This window comes from Hipposideros armiger, unplaced genomic scaffold (assembly GCF_001890085.2).
Source record: "Hipposideros armiger isolate ML-2016 unplaced genomic scaffold, ASM189008v1 scaffold_411, whole genome shotgun sequence".
Classification (NCBI taxonomy): domain Eukaryota; kingdom Metazoa; phylum Chordata; class Mammalia; order Chiroptera; family Hipposideridae; genus Hipposideros; species Hipposideros armiger.
In genome coordinates this window covers 529,621-553,276 of record NW_017731761.1, presented here as the reverse complement: position 1 = coordinate 553,276, position 23,656 = coordinate 529,621, and the positions used below count along the sequence as shown (strand labels likewise).

The following is a 23,656-nucleotide window of genomic DNA, read 5'->3' as shown; positions in this document are numbered from 1 at the left end:
TCAAAGCAACCCAAGGTGGGTCATCATACTACCATGTCCATTTTATAGAGGAAAGAAACCAAAGAATACAAAACTCAATGAAAGATGTGTCTGCTATAGCAAACAGTATGGAGGTGGGGGAGGAGAGTCCTACAAAAATTAAACACAGAATTACCACGTGATCCAGCAACTGAACTTCTGGGTGTATACCCAAAAGGTGTAAAAGCAGGGACTTGAATAGATATTTGTACATCCATGTTCACAGCAGCATTATTCACAAAAGCCAAAAGGTAGAAGCAACCCATGCGTTCCCTGACAGACGGATGAAAACAATGGGGCATCTACACACAATAGACATTAATCAGCTTTAAAGGGGAATAAAATTCTGATGCGTGCTACAATCTGGATGAATCCTGAGGACATTATGCTACGTGAAAAAAGCCAGTCACAAAAGGACAAATACTCCATGATTCCACGGATATGAGGGACCTAAAATAGTCAGATTCATGGAGAAAGGAAGTAGAATGCTGGTTCCCAGGGGCTGGAGGGAACGGGGTTGGAGAATTAGTCTTTAATGGGGACAGAGTTCCAGTTTTGCAAGATGAAAGAGTTCCGGAGATGGGCAGTAGTGATGGTTGCATAACAGTGTGAATGTGCTTAATGCCACTGACCTACACACTTAAAAAATGATTAAAGTGGTAAATTTGGGGTTAGAACTGAGGTCTGTCTGGCTACATTGTGACATCTATGTCCTGACTGCTGCACATGACCAGGATGGCTCCAAAAGACCCTAGGCCACCAAGACATTCACCCGCTGTGTCACTCAAGTCCCTTGTGACAGTCACCCCAACTCTGTCCTTCTTTGATCGTACTTGCCAGACAGCCTGACTCTCAAACACATTTGCTAAATAAATGACATAGCCATTAACCTGGTGTGCCTGACCTAGAGTATAGATGGAGAGCCTGTGTTTAATTTGCCTCATTTCCTCCACTGCCCCTGGGGCTGTTCTATGCAAATGGTAGGAGCTCAATAAATGTGCTGACTGAATGAATGAATATTCAAACAAGAGAGATACAGTGGGGTTGATGGCGTGGGGCTGGGGGCGGGGAGAAAGGTAGACCCACGCAAAAGAAACAAATTCACTCCAGGAGATTCCTGGATGCAACGTGGCTCAAGTCACCAGCACTTCAATGGAATTTTCCTCTTTTATGGAGTCCCACAGGCTGAAACAGCTTGCCAGAGATTTGTACCCTCAGATAAATACTGGTCGCGCCTGGTTTCTTTGTGACTGCCAATTGCCCGCCCACTCCACCCCCGTGCCACCCCTCATGGACCTTCCATCCACTGAAAAATAATAAAGTCAATTTTCAGAATAAACTGTCAGGAAAGCAATTGCGACACTCAAGAAGCAAAAGGTATTATGAGACCGGAGTAATTTAGTAGATGAGTTTCAATTCCACGGGTCATCAGCATCACAGAAAACTTCCTAAGATACCCAAAATAATAATAATAAAAGCTTATTAAATGTCTAGTCCAAGGCTGTGATCTGGGAGGAAGTTCCCTCCTCTGACCTCCTGGAAGAACATTCTATAACGTCCCTCCAAAAATTCAGTGGTTTCTCTTATTACATTTTAGCCAAACATGTTTCAAGGGAGCTATAGGCAGCAGAATGCATAAAGTCAATATATCCAAAACGCAACACTTTTTTCTCTCTGCACAAGAGGAAAACAAAATAAAAATGGGCCGAACATAGGAGGCATGAAAAATAAATGAAACCTACAGCCAACGAAATTTGTCTAAGTCTACCTTAGCGTCAATGCCCAGAGTAGATGTTTGGGGGGGAAATGAAACAGAATCTGGAATTCGATCCACCTAGGTTGAGATCCTGGTTTTAGAACTCACGAACTATGTGACCTTGGAAAAGCATTTCACTCTAAGCTCTGGCTGCTCTTCAGAAAAATGGGGGGCAAGGGATAGCATTATTTCAGGAGATTCTGTGGTTGTGCTTGTGGAGGACTTGACATAGTACCTGGCATACAGGAAGCACTCAACAAACATCATGAGCTAGTCTTAATGTCCTAGAGCCAGTCCTACCAGCTCTGTCAAGGTCAAAACCTAATAGAGGTGCTATAGACCATGAACTAAGCTTCCATTGCTCAGGTACGCCCCAAACAGCCAAAACACACTCCCGACCCCCACAATACCTGAGGATTCATCTCCATCTCCTTGTTTTCTTGGAGCCCTTGAGACGTCTGCATAGCCAAGAATATTAGGCCTAACAAAGATATTCTGTCCTACTGACTTCATCTTACAGAGAAGAACGTTTAGGTCCAAATGGTGGGGTAAGGGAGTGGCTACAGCCATTGCACTAGATTTCTGACTCTCATTTTCCTCACCTGCAAAATGTAATAATATCCCCTGCCCAGGCTGTACAGGTGTTGGGATGAATAATTGAGAATCTGTGAAAATGACTTTGTAAGTGACTTTGTACTTAATTACTTTGTACTTAATGATTATTATCATCATTAATATTACTCTTAAGTTGAACCATATAAAACTGTCACTTGTTTAGGTGAAACATCAGTGATTTCATTTGGTTGTACATTAATGTAATCATTGTCCAACAGCCAGTTGACGGAATCCAGAGCAATAATCCAGGTTTACTATAAGGCATTTCTTCCTGCATCTTTGTAGAATCAGCTATTCCATCTTAATTGTCCAGATAAATGAGGCTTATCCCTCTCAGCATTGAATGCTGAGTAAAGTGTTGGCCATTTTGCTCCAAGGAAACAGTTTCCTGCTGTGTTTTTGAGTCTGAGCAGTGCTCTCAGTGCCTTACACATAACCCATTTTATTTTTAAACCTCTGCAACAGATACTATCTTGTGCCCATTTTACAGAGTAAGAAAGTAAGGTTCAGGGCAATGAAATAATTTGTCAAAGGTCACATACTAAGAAATGATGGAGGATGAAGCAACCCCAGAAAACAGGATTCTCAAGCTTGTTCTCTGCCCTCTGACTCTGGGATCCAGGTCAGCCCCACCATTCACTAGGCTGTGTGACCCTGAGCAAGCTACCCCTCCTCTCTGATCCTCATATTCTAGAATATGGGGAAATCATGCTTATCCTACAAGGATGTAGTGGGGACTTAAGGAGGTCACAAAAGTAGCATGTAGGAGTGAGATTTCCAGAATGATGGAGCAAGGAACTTGATAAACCCTCTCGCCCAAAAAACAATGATAAAAATGGATACAATTTTTGAAAACAACACATTCAATACTCTGGAAATTGAGCCTGGGAATAGACCAAATTGAGAAACATTCAAGAAATATTTGAGAAAAGCCTACTGAACCTCAGGTAAGAACAGCGGGCGTTTGTGACAACCTTGAGGAGGGCCCTTCCCATCCCCACCAAACTGTCAATGCACTAAACCTACCAGGGTGACACAAGCTGTGAAACCCACATATATGCAGTGAGACACAGGAAAATCCCACACCCAGGACCACTGCCACAGACAGAACTAATCCTGGCAGCAAACAAACGGGAAGGTCAATGGCACAGCTAGCCGAAGGTTGTTATCCTGACTGAGGCAAGCAATGGACATCGACTAGCCAGATGCTTAACAAGGAGACGCAGGGAATGGAACAGCCATAGTGCACCATTGTAAGTGCCCGCATGCTCCTGGCAATTAGAAGTCTGCACATGTGCTCAAGGCCACATGCACGCACAGGAGAGATGGAGACACCCTTGCTATCTACATATCCCAATTTAAACATAAAGCCACATGCACAGGAAGAAAACATGTGAAATAACCAAACAAAAAGTAAAAGCTGGGACACAATTGTAAGTGCCTGAACGTTGAATACATTTTCCAATGCACACACAGCTCCATAAGAATTAGGTGAATGCGTCACATATTCAAAGTGTTTGATCACAACCTCTGGTGACCACCAAGCTATGGTGACACAGGAGCAACCCCTGAAAACCCACAATTTATAATAAAAACAAGCATGAAAAGCTGAGCAAGGGATATCAGAAATCTCATACCATGGAAAAGGCAGACTCCATAAATCTAGTCCAGATAAGTTAGTTACTAAATAGTTGGGAAATGATTAGAATCTCGAGATGTTATCACACATGTCCAGTTCTCAACAAAAATGCCTAGTGTCTAACCAAAAATTACAAGACATGTAAGGAAACTGGAAAGTGTGACCTATACTCAAGGAAACAAACAAAAAAAAGCAGTCAGTAGAGATGCTCTGCGGGCTTAGCTATTGAACTTGGCAAAGACTTCCAAGCAGCTATTATAATGCACATAGAGCTTACTATTATGCCTGGCACATGCTGAGTGTCAATAAATACTAGGAACTGGTGGAGGTTCTGAGGTTCTAAGCCCTTGTTTGGCACTGTGGAGTGATGACACACCCTTCACCTTCACCATTCTGGGCTCAAATTGTGAATCCTTGAATGTATCTGGGGAAAATCCAACTCATACCTTCACGTACAGAGTTCCTTTGTGTCCCAGATTTTTACAAAGAACTTTCTCTCCAATGTGCAATGACAAAAAGCATATGGGCTGACATCTCACGTGAAGCTGAACATGCTAGACAGGCTGTGGGAGACTCCAGGAATAACAAAGAGCCATGGCTGAGAAATGCTTCCCCAAGTCACTCCTCAATGAGTGGTGCGACCTGGAGAATCTGTGTCTATGGAATTGGATGTTCACCCTGTGAATTATTTGGCTGTCATCAGCATAGCAACTTATCCACAAACACCATGGCCCAGTGGTCACCATGGCCAACAGCTGCCATCTGTTGAGCACCTATGTGTCAGGTGACGTGTTATGACCAATCGCATGTTGCCATAGTCATACGACCAAGTGTCCAGGAGTGTGAACGAACAGAGAGAGAGATGTCAGAAACCAGGATTTGAACCCAAGTCTCTCTGACTCTAAATGATTTTAATCACTGGACCTCTCACTTGAACATTGATCAAGTCATTCTATAGGGAGGGGGATCGTGTCTCTTATTTAATTCTGTATGCTCAGAGCTGCAAATAGAATGCCTAGCACAAAGCAGAAACTATATGAACAAGCAAACACACACACTCACACACACACACACACACACACACACACACACACATAAAACTGGTTGATTAACACTGAATGGAAAATGCACATAATTATTAAAACAGTAGACTCAAAATGGAGGACAGCAAGGTGAGTAGAAAAAAATGATGAATAAATTCCAGAGGGCTGAGGCTATGGGAACACCTGAGAAGTTGTTCAGCACCTGAGAGCAGACAGCTCCCCTTCCAGCCAGGGGCTCCTAGGGGCCTCTTCCAGCAGCAAGGGACTCGACAACAATCATAACTTCACTCATAAGTGGGATATGAAACTGAAAGCAACAAAGGAACAAGACAAACAAACAAAGAAACAAAAACTCAGACACAGACAGCCGTTTAGTGGTTACCGGAAGGAAAGGGGGCAGGATGAGGTGGTAGAAGAGGAAAAAAGGGGTCAAATATATGGTGAGGTATTATAGAAATGTACACTTGAAATCCATATAATTTTACTAACCAATGTCACCCCAGTAAATTTAATTAGAAAAAAGAAAGGGACTCTTGAAGCAAGTTCAGAGGAAATTGGGAGTGTCCACCAGGGTTTGAGAGAATAAGAGTGACTGCCTTTGAGAAGATAGATTGACATCCCTTAATTGTGTTCTTCAGATCAACTTCCCAGCGATAGATTTTTGTTGGCTAAAATCAATCAACACTCTAGACGCCCCTCAGGGGAGGAGGGCCCAAGGGTTTCCTCACATTGATCAGAGAGGATTGGCAACTCCTGCCTCAGCAGCAGAAAGATGAAAGGGACAAGGATCTGGGCCATAGCCGTGGAGAGCTGAGAACTTCACTGACCTGCCTGAGAGTCCACTACTATGGTCACTCTGGGTGGGCTTCAGTGTAGGTTAAGGTATAACCTGGGAGACAGGACTGGGCCCCAAATGATTAGGGGAGGCAACAAGGTCACTATGGAGACCTGAGCATATGCCTGGGTCTCTAGGAGAGAAGGGGGCCTCCTGAACAGCTGGAGGTCAGCAGGAGGACACTATCCCCTAAGTGGGTATAGAGGTCTTGACTTCTTCATAATTTTACTTAAGTCAGCTCAAGTAATAAAGATCAGGTTTTCTATGCCACTCCCTGTTGCAAAGGTTTCAGTGGATCATCACCGACCACCTGATAAAAGTCCAGACTCTCTGGCCCTGCTAACAATGACCCATGGTCTGGCCTCTGCCAACATCTTCAGCCTCTTTACTTGACACCGGCACCCTCGATGTTCCAGCTACAGTAAACTCGCCAAGCAACCTCACGGCCCTGGGTCTTTGCACAGCTACATCCAATGTGTGCACTTCTTACCTGTTTCCTCCAAATTACCCCACCAGGCTCAGCTCCATCATTACTTGTTCTGAAGTGTCTTCCCTGAGGCTCCCACCCTCACCCCTACTGCAAACATCAAACACGTTAGGGGTGTTCCCTGTGGCATCCCAAAGCCATCTCTCTGTATGGAAATTGCTTGTTTTAAGGCTGTGTTCTGTTCATCCCTGTATCTCTGGCCTGGTGAAAAGCAGGCATTCGGTTCAAGTTGGGTGAAATTAATAATTATTATTTTAAATTAACATCATGGATGGCACATTCTGTAGAGAACTTCATCGAACACTGCCTGTCCTCAGAGACCTTCCATTCAAAAATCCTGTGTGAGCATGTAAAGGTGCTCAGTAACACAGGTCACCAAGGAAATGCAAATTAAAACCACCATGAGATACCATTTCACATCCACTAGAATGGCTGCTAAAAAAATAACAGGAAATAACAAATGTTGGTGAGAATGTGGAGAAATTGGAACACTTGTGCAGTTAGTGGGAATATAAAATGGTACAGCCTCTATGGAAAGCAGTTTGGCAGTTCCTCAAAAAAAAAATTAAATGTAGAGTTACTGCATGACCCAGCAGTTCTCCTTCTGAGTATCTATCTACCCAAGAGAATTAAAGCAGGGACGCTAGCAGATATTTGTACACCCATGTTCGTAGCAGCATTATTCACAATAGCCAAAAGGTGGAAGCAACCCAAGTGTTCACTGGCAGATGGATGGATACACAAAATGCTATATATACACACAAAGAAATTCTGACACATAACTCATGGGTGAACCTTGAGGACATTATGCAAGCAAATTAGCCAGTCACAAAGGGACAAATACGGTACAGTTCCTTATATGAGGTCCCTAGAGTAAGTAGCCAAATTCATAGGGACAGAGAGTAGAATGGTGGTTCCCAGGGGCTGGGGGGGAGGGGGTGGGGAGTTAGTGTTTAATGGGTAACAGAGTTCCAGCTTTGCAAGATGAAAGAGTTCAGGAGACGAAGGGTGGTGATGATGGTACAACAATATGAACGTACTTAATGCCACTGATCTGTAAACTTAAAGATGCTTAAGATGATAAATGTTATGTTCCGTGTATTTTATCACAATAAAAAGTAAAAAGCCCTGTGCGAGACATCTGACAGCCTGAGTTCAAATCCCAGCTCTGCCACTGCCTGGCTGGGTGATGGTGGCCTCCGGTCACTCTGCTTTAAAATGGGATAAGCTTTTGAGGGCTGTTTTCAGGACAAGGATCCCTTTCAGGCTGTGCCTGATGTATTGCGATGAGAGTTTGTGCACATGTGGTAAAAGGCATGTGCTATTTTTGTTTCAGGAACACAAAATACCCAGCAAGTACCCCCACCAGATGAGAGCACTGCACTGGGAAATAGTCTTGGCATGAAATAATAATAAAAAAAAACAATGTTTAGGAGTCACATATTAGGTGCATGGGCGGGGGACCTCGCCAGGGCCCATTTTACACCCTGACAATGAATTCCCTTTGCTGCCATCTATTGTCTAATGATAATATTGACCTTTTCTGGCTGTCAAACTTGTCTTCTTAAATCCTGAGGTCTTAACTGCTTTACACACACAGGCTGACAGTTTACCCACCTGAGCACACGTTCATGTATAATTCATGACCTATCACATCGCCTGGCAAATGAATATTTATCGGCTTTTTCATAAGAGGCAGGACGGTGTTTCCTTTTGTTGCTACCAAAATCCTATGCTGCAGCAAATGAAATTTGTGAGCAAATAAAAAAAGGATAAGAAGCAGCAGTGAAAAAACTCCCCACCAGGTCCATTCCACTTGTAATTTTCCATTTTCCGAGGCCTCCACCATGTGTATGGAGGTGGTTTGGGTTTGGCGACAGCAGAGAACTGCTGAGTCGTCCAGAATAGAAATGCCTCCATATGCTACACCCACTGCCACTGCAGAAAACTCCCCCGCACCCCATTTCGCCGCTATGGGCAACTGCCCAGGAGCCCAAGACCCTTTCGATGGGCTCCATTCCAAATGCTCTGAACAAAGATCAAGTTGGGGGGGACCAAGGATAAGGAACCCCAAATGAAGATTGGTACACGGTGGTTGGTGGCGCTAAGCCAGGCAGAGTTTTATGGCTTCCAAAATGGGCTGTCACTCAGAGAGGCGATAGCCCGGAACCACACAAAGCTGGGTCTAATGTCCCCTCCCCACGGTGAGTTAGGAGGGCCACCAAGACGGCGCTACCTTATCTTCAAGAGGTGCACGTGCCATGGTCCCTGTTGCAGAGAAGAGCCAAGAAAGGATCCATGATTGTGACTCTGTTTACTCTTCCATCCTTGTGACTCATTGATGGAGGATTCATGGGCTAATGATCTCAAGTACACATGGGCACATTTCCCCAGAGAGGAGGTTTCAACATGGTTGTGAAGGGAGTCCATGTGGCTTGGTTGCCACCGTTCTGGCCTTCAAAGAAGATGCTGATGCTGGTGCTCACATGGGTGCTGACGATGCTGATAACAGGAGCTCACATGTGCTGGGCCCTTCCTGTGTGCCAGGGTGTGTGTGGAGCGTATCAACTATACTACGACGTGTAATCCTCAAAACCCCCCCTTAAGGTAAGCGTGAGTATTGCTCTCCCTTTACAGATGAGGAAACTGAGGCAGAAAGATGAAGCAGCTTTCTTCTGTTCACACAGCCCGAGCTGGGAGTCGACTGCTGATCTGTTTGACTCTGGAGCCCATGCTCTCCAAACTACCCTCCCTGGAATCAGAAACTTGGATTCAGGGACCAAACACACACTGCCTGGCTGGGTGGCCTCTGGGAAATCATTTCATCTCTATGAGACTGTTTCCTCATTTGTAAAAGGGCCAGAGTAGCTCTTGCTTTGCAGGGCTGCTGTGAGGATACAATAGGATTTTTTGCAAATTCTGAAGAGCTCGGTAATCATTCATCAGCTGGTGGCCATTCTCAATGGAAACATTTATGGAAGGTTTACAGTAGTGTTCGAAATAGGAGACACCCAAGGGCAGAAATACAAGGTTAGGGATGTGTGTTCGTTCGTTCATTCATTCATTCAACAGAAAATTGATTGAGGGCTTGCCATGAGTCAGAAAACACACAAGGGATCTACATAATTTCACATGCGGATAAATGCTACACAAACATTAAAACAAGGTGATGTGACAGAGAGTAACATTGGAGGCAGGATCTGAATAGCAAGACGACACCGACCATGCAGAGGTTGGAGGAAAGAGTGCTCTGGGCAGAGGGGGCAGCTAGGGGGATGGTTCCTTGTAATTAATTCTATAAGATGGGGCCCTAGCAGGAAATGCTCCCTCAACATTTTGGACTGGGAAGCCCTCTTTTCCTAGACTATCTCAGGGTGCTGGTGCTGAGTGGAACTCCCTCTGGAAATGATGGCTTCTCATCTTCCTGGCCGGGCCCCTTCCAGCTGGGACCTGCTCTCCTTCTCACTCTAATTCTTTTCTTGTACTTCCTCACACGGGGTATCAGAAGGGCCATTCTGGGATGGACAGTGTCCTCAGTGACATGGCAGGGGGTGAAGTCTAGAGCAGGGGTCTGGCCAAGCCTCACCCTCATCTTTGCCCCCAAGACCTGACTCTCCGATCCCAGCTGGTCCAGCGTCCCCCTGGGGCAATCCCCTATGGAACAGAAGCCCCCAGGGCCGGCACCCACTCTGGCACCCAGCTCTACGTACCTTCCTCTCGTCTATTCCTTCGGTGACCAACGTGAGCTTCTTCGTGAGCAGGGGGTCCAGTGCCTGGAAACGCCTGCGGAACTGAGTGATCCCCATGTGGTCCGCGTGGCCTGGGGGGTGGGAGCGGGCAGGAGGAGAACAGGAGTGCAGGTGAGACCAGCCCAGGGCCTCACTCCCAGCCTTGCTACTAACTTGGGATACAGACTCACTTCTCGGGGCCTCAGTTTCCCCACTTGCTAACTAAAGAGATTAGATTCAAGCAGCATTTCACAAATGTGTTCTGCTGAACATGAACCTTATAAACCACTCCACTGCCAGGTTGGGGACCCTTTAAAATGCTCTCATCTGCCTCTTTGGAGGTCACAGTATCGTGTCAACATTGATGCCAAAGGCTCTGAGGACCTCTGCAGGGAAGAGGCCTGATTAGCTTTGCTTAACCCAGAGTTTTTCCCAAACCTGTTTGAACATGGAAAAGAAATTTCTTTAGTCCTAATACTTATTACCACTCACAGACTGCATAGGGAAATGCTGCGTTGGAAAGTATTGAAGGGTTCTTTTAAATCTAACACGTAGAATGAACACAGCTGAACGCTTCTGTGTGCAAACTGGGAAGAGGCAGCTGGAAAGCTACCAAAAGAAGGTGACATTAGAACCAGCCTTTGAAGGAGCTATAAGAGTTTGTCAGAGGGTTTAGTATGGAGGGGACATCTAAGCAGAGGGAGTTACAGCACGGAAGTCTAAGGCTTGTTCTATAGTCATAGCAACAGCTAACAGTTACTGGGTGCTTACGTACGTTACGACACTGAGATAACAACTTCCTTGTGTTACAGACATTCTGGGGCCTATTATACCTATTTTATAGATGTGGAGATTGAGGCCCAGAGAGTTCAAGTCACCTAACCCAAAGTCACACAGATGGTAACTTTTCCAGCTGTGATTCAAACCCCAGACAATGACAGTAACTAACCCAGGGGAGAGTAGACCATAACGGGCCCAAGATGAGCAGGGGGGGGGGGCGGCCGGTGGCTCAGCTGGTTAACAGCACGAGCTCTTAAGCAACAGGGTTGCTGGTTCGACTCCCACATGGGCCAGTGAGCTGTGCCCGAGCTGCACTGCCACTGAGCTGCCAACAGGTGGCAGGATGGCTCAGCTGGTGAGAGCATGTGCTCCTAACAACAAGGTTGCCAGCTAGACTCCCACATAGGATAATGTTTACGCCCACATGCAACTAAGATTGAACACACACCTTGAGCTGAGTGGCCACGAGCTGCCGATGGGAGGCCGGATGGTGACTGGACTTGGAGCTGAGCTAGCTGCACCCTCCACAACTAAGACTGAGAGACAACAACTTAGCTGTTCCCTTCCCCAATTCCCCAATAAAATCTTAAAAAAAAAAAAAAAGATGAGCAGGGAATGGGCCCCAAAGGAACTTGAACTCAAATTTCAAGCCTTAAGGTTTGGACTTTGTCCTGATATAAGGGGTATGGTAGAGTCTCAGTTGCCTAAAAAACAAAACAAAACAAAACAAAAAATCCTCAAGTGGCCAGATGGGAGACGGTCTGGTGAAATCTCACTCCAGTTTTGCGACTTGGCTTCACAATAAGCCAAATGCATAAACCATGAGGAAGAAGAGTGACAGTGCAGGAGGGTGGTGAATCCAGGAAGGCTTCCTGAAGGAAGAGGACAGCCTCCAGTCAGGTTCAAAGGATGAGACCGCACAGAGACAGGGGGACGTTAAAAGTCTGCCCTTTTGGGTCAGACTTCACTGGGTTCCCATCCCATTTCTGCCTCTGATTGGGGACAAATGACCCCAACTCTTTGAGATTCAATTTCTTCACTTGCCAGATGAGCATAACAAGATCTACCATCACAGGGTCCCTACCAGGATTAAATCTGATGATGGTTAGAGTAAAAGAAACCAACATGTATTGAGTGCTTTCCCATGTCCCAGCACCGTTCTAAGTGTTACTACATTATTCGCTCGTCAAACCCTCAATAGCTCTCTGAGATCTGAGCTATTATAAGAGCAAGAAAGGAGGCCTGATGTAAGGACTTGCCAGTGTCAGCCAGTCAAGCCCAGGCTGACTCGCTCCAGAGTCTGAGCTTTACCTACCAGGATGTACCGCACGCCATGTTTAATGAGCATCTATTATGCTCCAGCGGCTGTGCTAAGGGCTTGGTGAGTATTATGTCAGTTAGTATGTGTGATGTTCCTAACATATCATAGGTACTCAATAAATAGCATAGATATGTATGCATTAGATATGCATGTGATATGTATTATATATATATATATGTTATATATGCACGAATTCAAAACCCTACATATTTTATATATGTGTCTGTGCCTATGTGTGCCTATCAATATTTCTTACATGGTAGGAGAAAGACAGAAACAACTTGAAGCAGGAAAAAGGGAGGAGATGAACCAGGTCTGAAAGGCAGACATTTGAAAGTTGTAGCACAAAACGTACACCCTTCACTTAGTTGGGAAACTCCTCCTGACCACGTTGGGCCCTGCTGAGGATGCAGACAGCAGATACTGCAGTGAGGACACAAGGCCCACGGAAGGGGACATGCTGACCCGAGCGTGCACACAGGGGCTTTCGCAGGCAGGCCCCTCCGCCTGCAATGGCCCCGTGCTTCCTGCCAGTCAGCCAGGCAGAATCGATCTGCTGCCAGCTGTGACCAACTCTCTCGTGCTCTCCCCCTGTGACATTATCTGTCTCCCTCCGCCTGGGGTTGTGCAGGCAGGAGAGAGAATCAATGAGGCACTCAGGGGAGCAAGGGTCTCATCTTTGCCTGCAGCTACTCCCAGCTTCTCCGTCAAATACCTGGTGCCCATGGTTTCAGTATGAACACGGTGGGAGGAGATGGGGGGCAGCAAACACAAACTGGGAGTCAGCGACCACAGAGATGTTAAACAAACGGGTGCCCACCCTCCAGCCATCCCATCTTCTGCAGAGAGGCATTGCTAACTGTCAGAGAAGGAAACCCTGGTGGCCCCCAGGGTGTGAGAGGCAGAAAAGAATCAGTAGGATTCAGATCAAGTCCAACCCATTAGATGGGCTAAGGGTGGGAACCTCGGGTGCACGCTTGCTTTCTAAAATACAGGCCTGAAGGCATCATGCCTCTGACTAAAATCCCTTTGTCCCACTCCCACCTCATCATCTCCTCAGCTAGACCTGGAGAAAACCAAACTTCCAAAGAACAACTCACAGCCTTCCCAGATCCAGCCACCTCATCTCCCACAAGCCCCCCACTCACTTTAAACCCTGTTCCCTGAAAACCCAGGCTCTTCCATGCTTCCCTGCCTTTGACTATGCTGATCCTTCTGCCTAGTATTCCCTCTCCCTCTCAACCCCCAGAGGGGAGCTGCTTATTTTAAGACCCAAGTAAGACGCGACCTGCCCTAGGAGGCTTTCTCAGTCTCCCCAGTGAGAGCACAGAGCTTTCGCCTCCAGGCATCCGGGTACTTCCTGAGTCCCCATGTGATGCACGCTCTTGTCATGTCACATTATCATCGCCTGTTTCCACACTCATCTCCCAAACCAGGCTGAGCATCTTAAAGACCAAAATATTACTCATTGTGGGAATTCCACCCTTTATCCCAGGGGCCGGCAAACTTTTGAGACGGAAGAGCCGCCAGGGGTCAGCAAACTGCAGCTCATGAGCCACACGCGGCTCTTTGGGTGCGTACATGTGGCTCTGAAGTACAATTAAAAATGAAAATAAAATTATCATAGTTTCTTTTATAATATTACTTTAAATTTTACTAATTTGTAAAAATATATTTATGGCTCTCGAATAATTTTTAAATTGTTGTGAGGGACAGGATTGGCTCTTCCACGGGTCGGCAAACTTTTGAGACTGAACGTACCCAGAGAGCCGCATGTGGCTCGCGAGCCGCAGTTTGTCAACCGCCCCCACCCCCACCCCCACCCCCCGCCAAGGAAGAAGCTCCTTAGATATTTTTTGTGAAAAGGAAGATGAGTAGGACACAGCCTTAGCTTTCCAGGAGCACACAACTAATTCAGGGAAGAAGATAGGCTTTGAACCCAAAGGGAACTAGGTTCATATCCAGGCTCTGCCATGTCCCAACTGTGTGACCTTGAGCAAGTCCTTTCACCTCTCTGAGCCTCAGTTTCCTCATCTGTAAAATGGGGGTTATCACAACTTCCACCTCACAGGGCTGCCTCTTACCTGCCCGGTGCAGACGTAGTGCCTCCAGGATGTAGGAGCCTGCAAGCTGGACCCTCAGTGCCGGGATGTCTAAGGGCAGGGGTCCGACTGCCCCAGGCTTGTCCCCGCCAGGCTGTTGTGGGGTGGGAGCCGGCTGCACGCCCCTGTTCTCCACCACTGAGCTTGGCACCAGGCAGTGGATGAAGTGTAACTGAGACCGTCTGATCACGCTGGTCAATGCATCCTAAGAAGGAGAGGGCGCGGGATCATGGCCAGCTGCCTCAGGGTGAGACAGACAGGGGTCTGGACATTCTCCAAACATACATTCCGCCTGGCTTGGGCATCTTTGGGGGCCCCTATATCTTACACCAAAGACCTCCTATCTAATTTGGACTCATGAGAAATAAGGGGCCTTTATAACAGCCCTAGTTATAACAGATAGGGAAACTGAGGCATGGAGAAGGCAAGCGAGCGGCCCAAGCTCACTCACATCACTAGCAGAAGAGGTGAACTACAAGCCAGGACCTAGCCTGTGGGATTTTTCCAGAGAATATGCTATGAGCATTTTTTCAAAACGTATTCTTCCCACATCCACCCTTTGGGCCCATCCTGATCACCGACCAAAGCTTCTCATATGTTACTGGGTGACTGTGTTTAGGGGACATAGTTACATACGGTGCTGGGGTCTGTTGCCTTCCCCCAAGGAGGCCGGGGGGTGAAAATGAAGGCATTTGAGAGGTGAGGAAACCAGGCAGGCCTGGTCTGGCTACGACATCTGTCCCCTTGGTCACAAGGACAACTGTGGTTCCTGCAAACTTCCTGAAGCCCCTCAAGTCAGTGCCGAAAAGCCAGAGCTCTGGCCTCTGACTTGGGCCAGCCGCTTTCCAGCATGGCCGTCTCTTTGCTATTCCGAGCCCCAGTTTCCTCGTCTGTAGAGTGTGGGGTGACGCCTGCCTCTCCGGGCTCACTGGGGATGACGGAGGAGGGGAGGGGCACGTGGCAGTGAAGGTCATGACTCCGTGGGGACGGGGTAGCCACTCACCATCTGCAGCTTGACCTGGGAGCACGGGGCTTTCCTCTTCACCGATGCAAAGCCACTGGCAAAGGCCCTTCTCACGGCGCGGCTTCTCCGCAGCGCCTGCTGGGAGGTGCCCTCGAGGCCTGCCACAGCCCAGCACACGGGGGGCAGCTTGGCCCGGGCCTGAAACAGGCTCCTCAGCTCCTCCCTGGCAGGTCGGAGGGGAAAGAAAGCGGCGCTGCAGGGGGCTCATGGGAAATGGGTCCACCTTGCTTCCTGCTGACCCGTTTCCCGAACATTCCCGTGGAATCACACATCTGAACTTCATTCCCCGTGCTTTCCACCAGAAGAGCCTCGGCTTTGTGACAAATGCCAGCTCCTTTCTCCGTGCCTCGCTCCCTACCGGACATCTCTCCTTCTACCGGTTATTCTTGTCACTTACATACCTGTGGGAATTCTAGGAAGCCTGTCCTTTCTTACAGGGACAAATGATCTCTGCTACCCCCAGAACAGGTCCAGTACAGAGTGGCTGCTTACTATATGTTTCATGCAAGAGTCAATGACTCACAGGCTGAACAGTCAGTTTCAGAACCTGTCAATGAAATGCCCAGCCAGACGCCGAGCAGCAGAGAGGACCCCCCTCAGCACTCCTGTAATGCACAGGTACTCAGGCTAGCGAGCAGGGCCAGTGCCCCGTAAGTGTCTGCTGTCATAAACCTGAGCTGGCCTGCCTGCTGTTTTGGGCAAAAGAGGATTAAGAAAACTGGGCAGACTCTGCTGTGCCGCAGGATGGGGTTGGGACCCAGAGAAGGCCTCATGCCTCCCAGGTCCCACCGGCCCCACCCCCTCCAATGGAAGCATATGAGCATCCCCCTTCACTCCCTGTAAGTCCAGACCACACCTCCGGCCCCAGCCCGTTACCCATCCTTCTCTATGTCTAACGGGACTATCCAAACTATGAAGGAAGTGAGTCTCAAGTGACTGACTCAAAGGTATTTCAAGTGCTTAAATGCTAGCACAAAGATTAACAATGGGCCAGCACAAAGGTTAACAATGGCTTGAATACATTCTCATTGAAATAAAAAATCTTGGGAGAGGTTTAGGGGAGCCCCCCAGAAACAGGATCCCTGAAAGTAGAGAACAGGGCTCTGGGGGGTATGGGCACCACCCCCTGGTCACACGACATTGGACACACGACATTGGATTAGTCACGTGTCCTCTTTGGGCCTCAGCTAGTGATATATAAAGCAAAAGGGTTTGACCAAAACTTGAGCATGCCTAAGAACTGTTTCCCGGGGACTTTGTCAGCAAAAGAAGTCCCCAGGGCCCTCCCCTAGAGAGGCTGCGTGGGGCCCAGGAATCAGAAAAGTAAGCGAGCAGTTCTGGTGAACCTGGAGCTCTTGGCTACAGAACACCACAGCTAACAAAAAGCACTGTTTGGGGCGGCCGGTTAGCTCAGGTGGTTAGAGTGCAGGCTCATAACACCAAGGTTGCCGGTTCAATCCCCACATGGGCCACTGAGCTGCGCCCTCCACAACTAGATTGAAGAAAACCACTTGACTTGGAGCTGATGGGTCCTGGAAAAAAACACACTGTTCCCCAATTTAAAAAAAAAAAAAAAGCACTGTTTGCTCTCAAAAACCACCAATGCTTGCCTCGCGAGCATGCAAGACATCCGGGTGGGATGTACTCCCAAGCCTGCCACTCTTTCACCCTGTGAGCCTGGACTTTGCACATGCTGTCCCTTCTCCCCAGAACGTCCCTCACTCCCCAGGCCATCTGGTTAATAAAGGTTTGCCTCACCCTTTTCTAACCCTACCCCCCTCACCCAGCTGGAGCCACAGACTTCTAGAGCAGACAGGGAATTTCCAAGACCACAAGACGTGTGCTGAGGGCCTGCTATGAACCAGGCTCCTTAAAAAGCCAGCTCCCATCAGACATGTCAGCATGGCATCATCACTCCTGCTTCTCAGATTATGAAACCGAGGCCTAGGTCGTTCCGCTTGAAAAAAGGCAAAAGCAGAATCTGAACGTTTGCCTGACTCCAAAGTTGTGCCATATCCACCAGATCTTGCAGCCTCGCCCAAAACCCTTAGTTTATGGTGGAAAAAGAAAAAAAAATGGGAGGGAAGGTGCCCAGTCACCCAGGTAACAGGTGGCAGGGCTCAGACTTGACCCAGGTCCGCTGGCTTTCCTTATGCGGTCCTCTGTGTGCTTGTTAACTTCCTTTTGCCCCGTCCACTGACTTGGTCTCTTTTCTGGAGCTGTATAGCTGGGAGCCCTGCTGCATGCAGGTCTCCAATCAACTCTGACCACGTGGCCTGAGAACCCCAAGGATCACTTAGCCAAGTTGTATCGCCACCCTGCCACTATTTTGCTGTGTGATCAAAGGCAAGTCACTTTACTTCCTGGGGCCTCAGTTGTATCATCTTTAAAATGGGGCTACAGATACAGTGTTGCTGTAAGGATTAATAAGATACTTATGAAGCATTTCTCCTGATGCCAGGCACAGAGTGAGTGGTCGGTAAATGTTCCTTCCCCACTCTCACACCCCCAGCACCTCCCTGGTGGCCTCAGCTTCTCGTCTTGTCTCCAAGCTCCGCCTCTGCAGGATGGCAGCGTTGAACTTGGGAAGACGTGCACATGCGCATGTGCACATTTCCCAGCACCTCTCTGAACCAAAGGCAGTGATTGCTGCCATCCCTGCCAACACTTCTGAAAAGAGCAGTCAGGGGATGCTGTGAGCTTTTTTTTAATGCTCTGAAACATTATCACTTCGGTTTTACAACCCCCTCGTTCTAGGCTGTCCATAAAAGTTGTTCCAGTCACATCATCTCTCAGACACTTAATGAAAGGCAAAGAGCCAAGACCAGAAGTCACAGCTTTTAAGCCTGTGTTCCACCTCTCCAAAAGACCAGTTCTTCTCCTCAGCTGAACTCACGCTGGCCCCAGGGAGACATTGCACAGCTCCGATTTGAGTTAACGGTTCTTAGGGACGGGTTCCCAAACCGGCCCTCACTCGCTGGGTTGTTGTAACTGCATGGCCCCCAGTGGAAAAGGAATAGCCGTGCCCCAAATGCCCCTGGCCCATCCCCAGCCCTGGCTGCACTCACCTTTTCGACTGCTGCAGGACCTGGGGGGCGTCCAGCGCCGAGAGGTTGGGCTTGGCCCTGTGGAGCCAGCCCGTGAGGTCATAGCGCACGGGATCCTGTCCCCTCTGGTGGAAAACCTCACACTGGAGGGGCTGCTCACACGACCGAAGGGCAGAGGTCCCTGAAAGTAGGCACAGCGCCTGAGTGTTGGGGCCCAGCAGGGGCATCACCCAAAACACACTTTTTCCATTTTAACCTGTTTCCAGGTTAGCGAAAGCTGACAATTCTGGGGACCCACACTTCTGCTTTGGGCATTTGTGTGCATTATTCCCAACGTGGATTCTATTCCTCCTTGCTTTCTTAAATCCAGGATACCTGTTTTTGCCATGTATACAATCTTCATGATTTTTACCAGACCCATATATCGCCTGAGTTGTTATTAATGTTTTTCTTAACTTGACTCACACTTGTACAGATACATTCATTTATAAAGAAGCATGATATTGCAGGTTTGGGGCGCAAGCTGCATTTATTTTCTAGTATTCATGGAAATAAATAATTATTAAATATTTTGAAAATATTTATTCATGTGCCACCTAAAGTCGTCTTGAATGCCATCAACCAAATAACCGCACAGCCTACTCTTGGGATATGCTGGCCGACACTTCGTCATAAGGGACCAAGAGGGAGAAACCAATGGACTTGGAGTTGGTGAAGACCTGAGTTCAAATCCTGCCTCTACTACTTATTACTCTACGACAGGGGCCAAGACACTTAAATCTCTGAGCCTCAGTCTTCTTTTCTGTAAAATATGATTAAATAATACATACCTCCCAGGGTGGCATAAGGCTCAAAGGAGATAATGTGTGTAAAATATTTCAGTGGAGCGCCTGGCACATAGTTGTCACTCAGTGAGTTGTAGTGGGTGTCACTGCCATTTCCTACATTTACATTTTTTGCTGGTTTTCTGGAGTTACAAGGGGTTTATCTCCTCATGCCCAGTGCCCAACATCATGCCTGGCCATAAGAATGGGGTCTGGAAGCGCTTGTGGAATGAATGAACAAACGAATGAATGAATCAACGAATGAATGAATGAATTGCTGGTCACTGATTATGTCACTCTAATTGCAATGATTCTCTCAAACCAATTATTATCAGGAGTGGTAGCATTGTTTTGGTGTTCGCATCTATTCTGAATGATTTTTCTACATTCCCCCATCCTTCTATTGTCAACATACCAACATGCATGCACTAGGCTCCTGAGTCCCTCCCCCAAATCCTAACTTACTACCTGTACACTGCAGTGATCTAGGAAACGAGGGACCTGCCCTTCTCAGAATTCTGTACAAAATAAATGCAGTCTGAGGGTCTGCAGGCAGCTACTGAGGAAAAGGCATAGGTTCTGCCATCTGTTTGGCTGGTTGGAGGTCCTTTATGCTCACTTCCTGGTCGCCTCTGCATTCTGGGTAACGGAAGTTAGCAGCAAGGAACACTTCTAGTTAAGTGAAGTATCCCTCCCTCAAGAGCCTCCCGTGAGCCCGTCAGAGCAGTGTAGTCCCTCCCAGTGGGCAAGAAAAGCAAGGCGACAAAGTGCACGCCCCACTCCGGCACATACGTCCACGCTGCCTGGACAATGCTGTAGGTATCGGCATGGCTCCCTCCCTGCACGGGGCTACAAGCAATGGGAGGGCAGGGACCATGTTCATTCATTGTTATGTCCGGCAGCCAGCACAGAGCTGGGCTCTGAATGCGGACCCCAACAGCATTTGGGGAGTGGGAGGGGGCCAAGGCAGGAGAGAAGGAAATGCGTTCATGTATTCTAAGCCCAGCCAGCCTCTGCTGGACACGCTACCATGCGTGATGTCATTCCACCCCCACTCTGGTCTGTGATGTGAGCGTCACTGGGCTGGTTTCTACGAGGTGACACTGAGGTTTAGGGAGTTGAGACAGCTTAGCTAAAGCTTCATAGCGGTCGGCCCAGAGACAAGATGAGAACACAGGCCTGCTGATCTCAAAGCCTGTCTCTGTCCAGGATAGCGGCCCAGTACATGGAGGTACCACGTTTCCCAAGAACCACCTGGAAAACAGCTCCCAGGACACAGGCCTGCTCACTGCCCTCACCCTCCCCTTTCTCCTAGAGTTGGTTTCCCACCACAGCTTTGCTCATCCAAGCATCTCACAGGCTGCTTTTGCTTTCAGGAGTCCCTGAAACGCCTGTAAGACGTGGCGTCAACACCGTCACCCCCACCCCCAGCAGCCTGACTCCCCAGACTGGGGTAGGGGTTTCTCCAGGCCCCTGTGCCCCGGGCATCCACCCCCGATGGCTGCGATGTGAATGCCAGTACCTGACTGTCCACTGGGCCCAGGCTCCTCCGTGAGGGCTGCCCCCAGCCCTGTCCTGGGCCCACCGTCCAACAAATGTACCTTAGCTGAGAGGTAATGGATAGTGAACCCTGGGTTAGCCAGAAAGCCCTACCTGTCTGCTTGATTGAACTCATTAACTCAGAGCTAATCAGGAAGCCCTAGAGACAAAAGATATTTTCTTCATTTTTTTTTTTTTTAACCAAAATGTCTGAGTTAGTGTGTCAGTCTCAGTGGATGCCCCTGGGAACTGAGAGCCTTCCAGCGTCCTGCTGGGGGTGTCTGGGATTGGCACCATTGGGCCTCACAGGAAAATAAGAGGGAGCCACAAATCTAGCTGAGTCCCCTCCTGTGCCATCCACTCCCTACAAGACACCATCTGCTTCCGACCCTATTTTTTGTCTCTTTTGCCCAAAAGTCAAGATCTAGAAAACATTGCATTTGAGGAATCTATTTCATCCAATTCTGGACCACTGGGTTTTCACGTATTCATCTAGTCTGTCTCCTGACTCATTGCACTCCTCACTGTGTCAGCCCTGCTCTAGGTGCTATGGATACGGAGGTGACCAGACAGGCCCCTGCCCTCGCAGAGCTGACCTTCCGTGAGGACAAATGCCTGAGGCCCCATGGGGAAGGCTGCCATGGAGCAGAGGAAAGTAGGGGAAGGAAGACAGGAATGCAAGGGAGAAGGGGTTATAATCTCTTTTTATAAGGACACCAGTCATCTTCAATTAGGACCCGCCCCCATGACCTCACTTAACCTTAGTGGCCTCTTTAAAGACCTTATCTCCGCCAGTCACTAATGCATATATATATATATATATGTATATATATATATATATATATATATATATATATTAAAACATTGTATTTGACCAAAAAGTTCTTTGCTTTTCTTCTGCATTTTAACCGAAATAAAAATATTTTCACGGGCCCTAAAAGCGCCCCAGGCCCCAGGTACTGTCCCTCCTGTGCCTGGTGGAGAAGTCGGCTCCAGGTCAGCTGCTTTCAGAGCCAAGCTCTCTGGGAGTAATTTATGACTGGTTACAAGAGAATAGGATACGGACACACACGGAGGAAAGACACAGGAAGAAGACGGCCATGTGCAAGCCAAGCAGAGAGGCCTCTGAGTGAAATCCAACCTGCGAACACCTTGATCTTGGCATTCCAGCCTCCAGAACTGTGAGAAAATTAATTTCTGTACTAGACGCCTCAGGGGGATCACTTCGTAAATTATATAATAAATGTCAAACCATTATGCTGTTCACCTGAAACTAATATAAAATAATATCGAATGTCAACTGTGACTGAAAAATAAAAATAATTTAAAAGCATATAAATAAATAAATACAATAATAAAAACAAATGAGAAGAAAAAAGACCCTATCTCCATATACAGCCACCTTCTGAGGCACTGGGAATTAAGGCATCAACATATAAATTTTGGAGGGAGGGATATAATTCAGCCATATATATATATATATATATATATATATATATATATATATATATATAGTATTTGGTCTATAAGTTCTTTTTTTTCCTTCTGCTTTTACAGAAATGAAACCATATTCACGGGCCTTGAAAGCACCACAGGCCCCAGGCACTGCCCCTCCTGCGACAGGCGGAGAAGCCGGCTGCAGGCCAGTCGCTCTCGGAGCCAAGCTCTCTGGGAGTAATTTGGGCATTAGTGCGCTGAGCTTGGTCCTAGGGGAGCTGCTGGAGCCATCAGATGCTGCTGCTGCTTAAAAAACCATCCTGATGTGAACGCAGCAACGCTTCATGAGTGTCCCAGGCACAGGACTTGGCTGGTTGCCTGGGGGCAGAGGCTCCCGAGGGGGCATGGCAGCACCGAGAGCTGTCATTTGTCCTTCTCCAACTCTTCCCCAGTTTCTCACACACCACTCCCGTCCAACGTCTGCCCCGAACACGCCATTGAAATGGCACTTGTCTCGGTCGCCAGTGACCTCACCTGGCCAAATCCGTGGCACACCCCTCAGCCACACCTCACGTGACTGCTCAGCAGCATCTAATCCGGCCACTCCCCATTCTCCCAGGTGCCCTCCCACCTCCCTGCCACTCCCGCCTCAGCCTCCTTTGTGGTCACTCACCTTGTCCCGGGGCCCCTTGACAATGGAATGTCCCCGGGCCATCTTTGGCCATCTTCTCTGCCAACCCTCCTTCCCTTAGAGACCTCAACCAGGATGATGGGCCACACCAGGCTGGTTCACCACGACAGAGCATGGCGTCCAGCACAGAGTAAGCCGCTCCGCACATGTGTGGGATCCATGAATGAACACATGAATGAATGAAGCACACACAGACATCTCTGCACTCAGACCCCACCCTGTGCAGGCCTCGTCAGGGCTTTTCCCGCAGCTAACAAGGACAGGCGCCAACTCCTGAACTCAGTACCTTCTCCTCCTTACTCCCTTACCTTCGGCCCCAGCTCCTTTCTTCTCGAAGGCTGCACAGAGACGCTCGAGCACCACACTCTCACTGGCGCCCTCCACCCGGACCTCCTCATCCAGGGCCCAGAAAAGGCCCTTGGCATCCTCAGCACCTCCTCCAGCTGGTAAGCGGACCTGGTGGGAGATCCAGGATACACTGAGAGGCCCCAATCCCTCACCGATGCCAGTCCCAGGCTTTCCTTCCTACCTATGGGAGTCAGAGGATCCGAGTCCCGGGCCAAATCCATGTTCCCACTCACCCTGGCTTCCCACTCACCCCAGATTCTCAGTGTTAAAACCACAAAACTCTAACAGCCTCTCAGTTCCAAGGGGTCCAAACCATGCCTCTCTCCTCACTTCCTATGTGACCTTGACCAACTCACTGCACATCTCTGAGTCTCGCTTCCTCTCAATGTGAAATGACACTGGCAGTGGCTCCTTCCGAAGGC

The 23,656-nt window shown here is 48.2% G+C and overlaps 1 protein-coding gene across 1 annotated transcript in view; it reads right to left on the bottom strand.

The window, feature by feature from the left end:
- MYO18B (myosin XVIIIB) overlaps positions 1 to 23,656 on the bottom strand; it is a 286,118-nt gene that overhangs the window by 167,996 nt on the left and 94,466 nt on the right. The window contains exons 18-22 of the mRNA XM_019663943.1: positions 23,195 to 23,342; positions 18,417 to 18,576; positions 15,328 to 15,511; positions 14,307 to 14,529; positions 10,104 to 10,213 (exon numbers count right to left, since the gene is read on the bottom strand). Of these exons, the coding sequence (XP_019519488.1) occupies positions 10,104 to 10,213; positions 14,307 to 14,529; positions 15,328 to 15,511; positions 18,417 to 18,576; positions 23,195 to 23,342 (825 nt within the window). The remainder of the gene's footprint in view (positions 1 to 10,103; positions 10,214 to 14,306; positions 14,530 to 15,327; positions 15,512 to 18,416; positions 18,577 to 23,194; positions 23,343 to 23,656) is intronic.